The sequence below is a fragment of the Wyeomyia smithii genome, chromosome 3 (assembly GCF_029784165.1).
Source record: "Wyeomyia smithii strain HCP4-BCI-WySm-NY-G18 chromosome 3, ASM2978416v1, whole genome shotgun sequence".
In the NCBI taxonomy this organism is placed as follows: Eukaryota; Metazoa; Arthropoda; class Insecta; order Diptera; family Culicidae; genus Wyeomyia; species Wyeomyia smithii.
The window spans coordinates 264,953,385-264,962,846 of NC_073696.1; the positions used below are offsets into that span (position 1 = coordinate 264,953,385).

Consider the following 9,462-nt stretch of genomic DNA (forward strand, 5'->3'; position numbering starts at 1 on the left):
CAAAGTTTGAGTGTTTTTCTTACCCTCTGGGAGCAACTGCGCCATTGTGGTGATTATTTTTTTCACATTCCAAACGCGTCCATGCGCTGCAAACTTCGTCGAAAGAATAGGTTTTCTCGACTCCGCTTTCACACGATCATTCCGATTTACACACAAGTCAAACAAATTTCAAGGTGTATATATATGTTGCATGAATTTGGCTACACACTAATTATTTCTTGAGTGATTATAAAATATATATTAATCGATTTTTCTTTTTGGATGTTCATTACCCTTGTTTGTGTATTTATTTGGTTATCTCGATTCATCTCCCACATTATCCGCCTTGTCTACTGTCAACATAATAATGTGCAGATAAATTGATCATCAGGTTTTATAGATTTTCTTCGTTACTTAAGTGACGCGTATCGATCTTTGCAACTACTATCCCGATGAACATCACTCAAAATATTTTTCACGTTATTGTTACGTGAAATTTCCTGTACTTATTCATTTTCTGTCAGTTTTCATTATTTATGTGACAAACATAACATCTACGTGAAAATCACATGCATACTATGTTTTATCACGTAGTATCTACGTGAACTTGGCAACGTCAAACAGAATGAACTCTCCGTGCGAAAATATACAAGAATCAAAATGGCGAAGCTGTTGTGTAATTCGGTCTCTGAACATAAAATTGATTTCATCGATGGCTTGCCAATGAGTGAGATTTAGAAAAACCATAATTCGACATGGAATCTTTAGCTTACAGATTCTGTACAGATTCAGTTCAAAGATCCAGGAGTTACCTGAACATAAACATTAGCAGCTAACAGTAATTATCGACGGTGAATGTCATAATATTTGTCAGTGTTTATGTCGTTCAATCCATTTTCGAATTGGAAATTTTGCATACCCGTGCGATTTATCTAGCAACATATTTCAAAAAGTTCTGAAATCTAATTTCTCTCTTAAGAATTTGGGAAACCACAATCGAAATTAATACGTTTTATAAAACCGGTAGTTAAATTCTACGTGAAAATCACATGAAACGCATATGTCTACTGAATAATATTCACAGGATAAATCATCTTACCAGATCATGATGAACTCAAATGACAATCACGTAAAATCTACGTGAAAATGACAGTGGAAAATATTCACATAACTTTTCCGGTAATCATAACGTGAAAAATATTTTGAGTGATTTCATCAGAAAGTAATGGTGTAAGAATAAAATACGGAATACAAACTAGTACAGATATTTCAAATTCGTTATACAGATTATAAACACTTTTAATATGAAAATTTTGTTCATCAATTTGACGTCATTGTATCTTGTTGTTGTTTAATCTGTAGGTCTATATATATTAGGGTGGTGAATCGTTATATGGAAAAAAGAAACTTGATAGCACAAAGCCAGAACAAAGTTTTTTTTGTTCCATTTGGAGCCCCAAACAATCTTAAATTTATCGGAAGTCGATTGGTTTTGTCTCCGCTTTGTTGTTTCGTTTTTTTTTTATAATTTTCAAGTATAAATTGAATCATACTAAATTACATATTAAATTACAAATTTATTGCATTCACATAGTTCATTAATTCGATGAGTTCTGCTAAAGGCTTTTATATACAGTAGTTATTTGCGACAACAGAGTACTTCGAATGCATTTTCGAATGTTTTTTCTATTTGAAAATTCACCAAAACTAAACAAAATATCGAGTCTTTTTTTCTATTTTACTCGGCAATCGTCGCTCTCCCATTGCGTTTTATTTCACATTTATTTGCGGGGGATCTGAGAACAAACCCATGCGTAAAAGTCTCTTTAACACCGAACAATCTGATTATCTTCAATTCGAACTCATGACCTTTGCTTGTCGAAGCGAGCTCTGTAATCTTAAGGCTACGAGCGGTCAACGGGGAAAATGTTCCGGGACCTCTTTGCCCTAGACCAGACATGCACACCACCACTCGAAAGCATAACAGACGGGAAAATCAAGTGAAATCCTTTTGAGTTTGCTCGTTATCTTCCAGCGTATCTTGAAGTTATTTCACAATATCTGCCTGCAATATCTGTCCTTAGACTTCAACACCCAAATCCGGACCAATTGCTGCAATTGCTAGTTGCGTAACACAAATCCGCCCTTTCTTTGGTACTTTTTTTGCGGTAATTTCAGTCTGTTTTTTTTTTTTGCTTACCGGCCTTCTTATAGCTTTTTTTGCTAACCGCCCTTCCGTCGTTTTCTTTTTGCGTACCGCTCTTCCGTCGTTCTTTTTTTGCCTTCCTGCCCTTCCGTCGGTTTTTTTTTGCCGTCCTTCCAACGGTTTTTTTTTTGCTTACCGCTCTCCGTCTTTTTTTTTTGCCTACCGCCTTTCCGTCGGTTTTTTTGCTTACCGCCCTTTCATCAACTTTTTTTTAGCCGTCCTTCCAACTGTTTTTTTTGCTTACCGCCCTTCCGTCGTTTTTTTTTGCGTACCGCCCTTCCCTCGGTTTTTTTTTGCTTACCGCCCTTCCGTCGTTTTTTTTGCTTACCGCCCTTCCGTCGTTTTTTTTTTGCTTACCGCCCTTCCGTATCGCCCTTCCGTCGGTTTTTTTTGCTTGCCTCCCTTCCGTCGCTTTTTTTTTATTTGCTTACCGCCATTTCGAGGGTTTATTATTGCTTACCAACCTTTCATTAAGCAACTTTCGTAAAAAAAATCGTTTCGCCTAAATCGATTATTCAATATTTGAAAGATCGATTCTGAAAATAGAATAATTGACCTAAAAATATCGATACCGCTAAAAATCGGATCGACCTCGTTTATTGTCAAATTTGTTTGTGAAGAATCGATTCAGCAAGAGATCGCACAAAAGACATTGATTTTAAACATCGATTAATCGACCTGCGAGAATTGATTCTGCAAAAAACGGATTGATCTCGCCCATTGCTACGTCGGAGTCAGAAGTGTGCCAATCCGCTCTTCCGTGGGAATTTGAAATCAGAAAATAGCTGAACATTGCCTCCATTAAACTCAAAACAGTTACAATCACTTCCCTCCCCGCACAATCGAAATGGCGACCACTCTTTTCGGAAATTCAATCACGAATTTTGTGTCTACAGGAACCACCAAGGATCTTCGAATCATTCAATCACTTTTCTTTCACTATTCACCGAATTTCAAAGTTTGAGTGTTTTTCTTACCCTCTGGGAGCAACTGCGCCATTGTGGTGATTATTTTTTTCACATTCCAAACGCGTCCATGCGCTGCAAACTTCGTCGAAAGAATAGGTTTTCTCGACTCCGCTTTCACACGATCATTCCGATTTACACACAAGTCAAACAAATTTCAAGGTGTATATATATGTTGCATGAATTTGGCTACACACTAATTATTTCTTGAGTGATTATAAAATATATATTAATCGATTTTTCTTTTTGGATGTTCATTACCCTTGTTTGTGTATTTATTTGGTTATCTCGATTCATCTCCCACAAAAACTTGTAAAAAATTCTTGGAAAAATGTACCGAACATTGATTGACATTGTTTTTTGACATCTACGTCACCACTGTTAACAAAAAAAGAAGCCCTTTAAACCCGAGACTCAAACCATCTCCGTACCTTTCTATATTCCATTGCACTGCACGTGCTTGGTTCCTAAACAATCATCTGGCATCTCTTTCTTACTTTCTTTTGTATTGAAGAGTTACTTCCCTAACACGAACATCAGAAAGGAAGAGCAAATGGTTGCAAATATAAATTCTCTAGTATAAATACGACATCGATTGAGCTGTGAATTCATTCCGGTTTCGAACGTCGGCAAGGAGAGTTGGTGGCGACAAGGAGCCCCATCAGCAATACGAACCAGTGGCAACAAGGCGCCCTACCAGCTATAAATACGGCAGCGATTGAGCTTTCATACTCATTTCGCTTTCGAACGTTGGTGAGGACAGTTGGAGGCAACAAGGAGCCTCATCAGCAACCAGGAGCGATCGATGGAATCAAAAAGAAGGAGACAGAAACAGATTACCCCATGCACTTGGGCTAATAACGGCCTGTCAGCATCTACAAAATATAAAACAATAACATCAAAGGATAAACAAATCACCGAAAATCCCGACAGCAGTGGATTAAAAAAATTTGCTATAAGATGAGCCCCTCTTAAAATCACTTTTAAAATAACGAAGAGGCCAATACACAGGGTGCTCAATAAGTTCGAATACACTCTAAAAATCGACACCGTCCGCGGCGGTTAACCTATATAAGGCTAAAGCTGACACCAATAGTAACACGCAGAATTGGGACTTATAGCAACTTGATTCGCACCTACACAGTGAAGAAAAGTTGTATTTGAAATCATTGTACAGCCTGTAAGTTGAAAGAAATATAGCTCCGAAATAAAAAAAATACCTTCAAAGGCAGCAACAGACTAACAAAAATGACATAGTTCCCTATGACACCAATGGCTCAATAGTATGAGGTATAACGGTATAGAGCGGGATTGTACTGTCGAAAGCTATAATAAAGAGACTCTGAACTAATCCGTCATGACGGAATAGTTCATAGCCTACTATTCTGCCATGAAAAATGCTCAATACGATCAACTATGACATAGAAACTATTGAAGTGGTGTATTATTGTACATGCAGCGAAAAATCGGAAGCGACGAGTCCAGCGAATTCAACAACAACAACAACAATTGATTCAACATAAAATGTCCCGAAATGTGCCACTGTAATATTTTCTAATAGTTTTGAATGTATTCTAGTCGCAAAACTAGTCAATTTAATCAAAGAACATTAAAACTGCATTTTACTGTGCGAGAAATAATCATACAAAATGACATCGCTGGAAATCTTCGCGTCGCTGGACTCACCAGCGAATTGCAGATTAGTGCTGCAGCGACATAGCGTCCGTGTGGCGGCACCTGACTCTCAAAAACCCAAAGCCACAGGTAGAAACTGCCAAAATATGATAGTAATCGCAGCGTAAATAGCCACAAATTCTATTAAAATCAGAGAAAAAATCGATCGAAATGTTTCAAACTAGAATTAAACGATGAAGATTCTCTCTAAAAAGATTTTTGTTCGTTCCCTAACCACTTTTCCTGATTTTTCAATGCATAAAGGTTTCAAAGAAATCTAAATACTATTTTTAATAAAGTTTAGATGTTTGTTACTGTTTCTAATACAAAAGTAGTAATACCTTCACAAAGGGCTAAATATTTCAATCAGTAAATTAATTTACTTCATGAGGAGCAAAATGTTCAACCCCGCAAACTTCATGTTATGACATTCCAAACGAATCAAATCTCAGCAGAAAAAAACGCGTATGACCGACTTACCAACTGACAAACCAAAAGTTGCAAATTTATGCACTCTCTGGACGACGGCATTGAACCATCGTTCCCGAAGGTAGTTTACCACCGTTGCAACTTTTCTACTAAATTAAACATCGAAGTTTCCGCCTAAAAGTTCTCACGAGGACAGGCCGTAAAACGCTACAAATCGTTTTTGCGTTTATGAAGCATGACCAGCGAATTTGTTGATTTTTCTTTTAACCGCTTGCCAATAAATTTATCGTCGAACAGAAAAACTGCCCTTCACTGCAACCAATACCAGGGAATGATGCAGAACGCTTTCCATCGCCATCTAGTGAACTGTGAAAAACAAAAAACGCGCTTGCTATACGCTTTCCCCACGCTAGTTGCCGTGAAAGCAAAAATGGCTTGCTTCGTCAAAGTGGGATGAGGGAAATTGCACCACAAATGCTTTCCCTGCTACTTGGACAGGAGGGGATGATTTTACTCAATTAATCTTAACGTACCATCCTATGGACAGGGATCCAGTGACCAATTTAAATCAATTAGAAATGACTGATGAAGTTTCACGCGTTCGGCTGGTTGATGGGTTCTTTATACTGACCAAATTTTAAAATGTTTTGGAAAACAATTTCAACCAGATGCTCTCTTTAGATGAATCTTCAACTCTTATGATTTTTGTATATGAACAATTCACAAAATTTTATGAAGGAGTATATTCATATAAAGCGCAAATATTCTGCGTCAACCATTTTTTTTATTTGCACCGCTTGACTATATTTAATTGTTCACAAAACATCATGGACACTTCATGAGATCGTTTAATTTATAGAAACATTAGAAGTAATAACTGAAACGAAACTATTTGCACACTACTCATTTCTCCCGTTATGAATCTCCGTGGACGCATCGAACCGAACGGACTTCCTGCCACTTGCTCGCTCCTTACCACGCTCGTGACTTGAACTGCCGGTTTTAGACTTTTCCTGCTCCAGCTGCACATACAAAGCAGCCATCTCGCCGGACATGTCTTCCTGTGTCTTCTTGAGCTTCTCAATCTCGACCAGTAGTTCGGTTTTATCCTTCATCTCCCCCGTCCTGAGCATCGTGCAAACCTTCTTCAGTCTTGTTCTAGCCAATTCCAGCTGCGCCCGCAGGGTAGCATTTTCGGCTTTGAGCTCATCCAACTCGCCACTTACCGGCGTAGATGATTCCTCCGGTTTCTTATTCTCGTCCGCAACGAATTTGTACTCGCGGTTGGAAACCAAAGATTTGTACTGCTCCTTTTGAATAATTTGTTTCGTCTCTCGGTCAATTTGATCGAAGAAAGGAACTTTCTTGTTGTACTCGATCTCGTCGGCTTTTCGCCTGTTTTCTGCCTCTTTTTCAATTGAATCTTTGTCGATTTTCGACTGAAACTGTTGCAACGATAGTGGACGCGACTTTTTCGGTTTTGCGGATTGCTTGGCTTCTCGTTCCGCTTTGAAAGATTTAGTCTTATTTGCTTCGAATTCGAGCTTGGATAACAGCAACGCCTGTTCCAAATCTTTCTCGTAATGACTTTCAACGATTTCGGTGTCTTTTTCCTGCCATTTCGACCATTGCTCTTTTTGTGCACCCTCGTTGGAAGACTTCTTAGGCTTTTTCTGTAAAATCAAACAATATAACATTTTAAAGGTAATTTCACTACAAATATCTTTTACCGGTTTGGGCTTTTTCTGATTATGGTGAATACTGGACTGTTTGTTGCCGCTGCTGCCTGAGGCGGCGATAGATTTCTGATTTACGGCAGCTTTTTGTTTTGGTTTCGGCTGGTCTTCTTCATCATCCTCAATTCGTAGACCGGCGAATCGTGATGGTACTATCGTTACCATTGCAACCAGCCAGTAGAGCACTTCGTATTCAAAGTAAAAATTAAATTGTACAAGAATTGCGATGCAAACTAATTCATTGGACTTGGAATTTTCGAAACTGTAAACAGATTTTGACGTTTCTTTGTTGTTTAAATGGTTTATCTTTGCTCGAGTCGGTCGACCTTTCGAATGCGACTGGTATAAAACGCAGAGCTGCCAGTTTTTATTTTGAAAAATCTGTATGCACCCGTAAAAAAAATCTGTATTTTTCTGTATTTTGTTCGTGTGCCTACAAGTGCTCTGATTTGGGGTAACTGGGCTTGGCATCCAACCCTAAACTTCGCCTGAAACCGTAAATAGGTTGGGTAAAATTCTTGAAAGAAAACTCAGGTCTATAAGCGTGTTTTTTTCCTATGAAAGCAATCGAATCAGGTATTTTTGTTCCAAAGCTTTCCCGCTTAGCCAAATGTTAGATGTCCAGAAGAAATGAGAAAGGCAATTTCTCGCTAAGTCAATACCGGACGCCCAGCAAAAGTCGAACAGAAGTAATAAAAGGGCAAAAGTTGGTTGTCGTCAACGCAAATACAATATAAATACAATCAGCCGCAAATATTCTACGTTGGGCGAAGAAACGGATTTCAAAGCCTGCTCGCACCAATACGAATTTCCATTTCTGTCAGACTGCTTGTGAAAACCGAGAAATCAAAGCAAATATATTGCTTTCTTTTTCTCTAACACAAACAATCCACGAGACAGTTACGATCAACTGATTTCCGTTTTCTTCTTCAACTTTTTCTACAGCCTCAGATATGTTTGAGAGATCGCAACGTGAATGCAATCCGGATCGAGAAGCGTTAAAAACAAACGTTGTCCGATCAGTTGCTCTAGTATTGCAATGGCAATCCTTTAAACAATAATAAAATATTACTTCAGATTATTTTTCTCCGACATTAAAATATTCTGTATTCGGTCGGTGGGGTTTTGCAAATTGAAAAACAACAATAACAAACGTACAAGCAGTTAAACGCCACCCGTGGATTGCCTTATGCGAATCGGCCAGTATGGCCGCTATTTGGGAAATGCATTCGAACAAATGAAAACTGATGCTCGGATCTGTTCGGATGAAATGTTTGTGAGGCCGACCTACCAGTTCTTTAGTTCGAACACTTTGAAATTCTGTACAAATCTGTATTAAAAGTCAAAATTCTGTAATAATTCTGTATTCTGTATCATTTCTGTAACGTGGTCAAATCTGTATAATACAGAAAAATTTGTTTACTTGGCAGCCCTGATAAAACGTGCGCAAACTTGAAAAAAGGGCGAACTGATTAGGCTAATTGGGTTGTTTAGCTATATCGGTTTCTTACACCCCTTTGGCATCACGCCATGTTTTATATGTAAAAATGAGTTAGCATATCACCGCTTCTTTTCATACATCTTTATCTTACTGCTGACAGCGGGCATAAATTAATTTGAATTTCATTCACTGTTACTCGGTAGGGATGCCAAAGGCTCGGTTTTTTATATCATTGAAATAGCTGTATATTCTAAGCAAACTGTGATTTTCAAAAATTTGCTATCGTTGTCCTTCGATTTTTGAATCACGAATTAAAACTGCTCGGAACCGCTTCAATGACATATACCCGCTCATATACCAACTGTCATTATAGCGATTTGGAGCGAGTTTTATTCTTCATTTAAAAATCGAAGGTCAATGACATAAAAAAATCATGTTTTGCTCAGAAAATTACATTCTTTTAGCTGATATATAAGAATCAGAAATCCATGAAAGCTAAACAACCCAATTGTTCTAGTCCTTTAATGCGCCTCAATAGACCAGGGATGCTACGGATGTAATTTTTCAAACATATGCAGATGCGGATGCAGCTGCGATGAACTGCTGAAACGGAATGAACTCGACCCATTTTTAAGTGGATGGTGACTGGTGATGAAAAGCGGATCACGTACGACAACCTCAAGCGAAAAAATCACAGGAGGGTTGTGTGCAAAGCCACGACCGCGAGGTTGAAGTAGAATACTTTTACACAGCTCTATTTACGGCTGCACATTAACCTACGGCCGGGCGAAACGGTTCACGCCGCTTTTCGCGTTCAGCCTGGCAGAGGCATAATGTGCACGGCCAACACAATAGAAAGGTGTTTTCACATTGAAAATTAGACACGGTTTTACTGGAGTAAGTGTTGGCTAATGCATCTACCGCTAATACCGCCGCTATCGTACGAAAGCGCTTCGTTTCATGTGGGGAATAATATCAACAACGAAAAATGACGCGCGAACTGTTTCGCCATGCCGCTTCCATTTACTTCCT

At 38.5% G+C, this 9,462-nt stretch overlaps 1 protein-coding gene across 1 annotated transcript; it reads right to left on the reverse strand.

Moving 5' to 3' along the window:
- Positions 1-6,017: 6,017 nt before the first annotated feature.
- LOC129729542 (G kinase-anchoring protein 1-like) lies at positions 6,018-7,263 on the reverse strand. Its single transcript, XM_055688178.1, has 2 exons — positions 6,984-7,263; positions 6,018-6,926 (listed from the first exon to the last, which is right to left on the reverse strand). The coding sequence occupies exons 1-2, from the start codon at positions 7,152-7,154 to the stop codon at positions 6,153-6,155; spliced, it is 945 nt and encodes a 314-aa protein (XP_055544153.1). The 5' UTR covers positions 7,155-7,263; the 3' UTR covers positions 6,018-6,152.
- Positions 7,264-9,462: the final 2,199 nt, after the last annotated feature.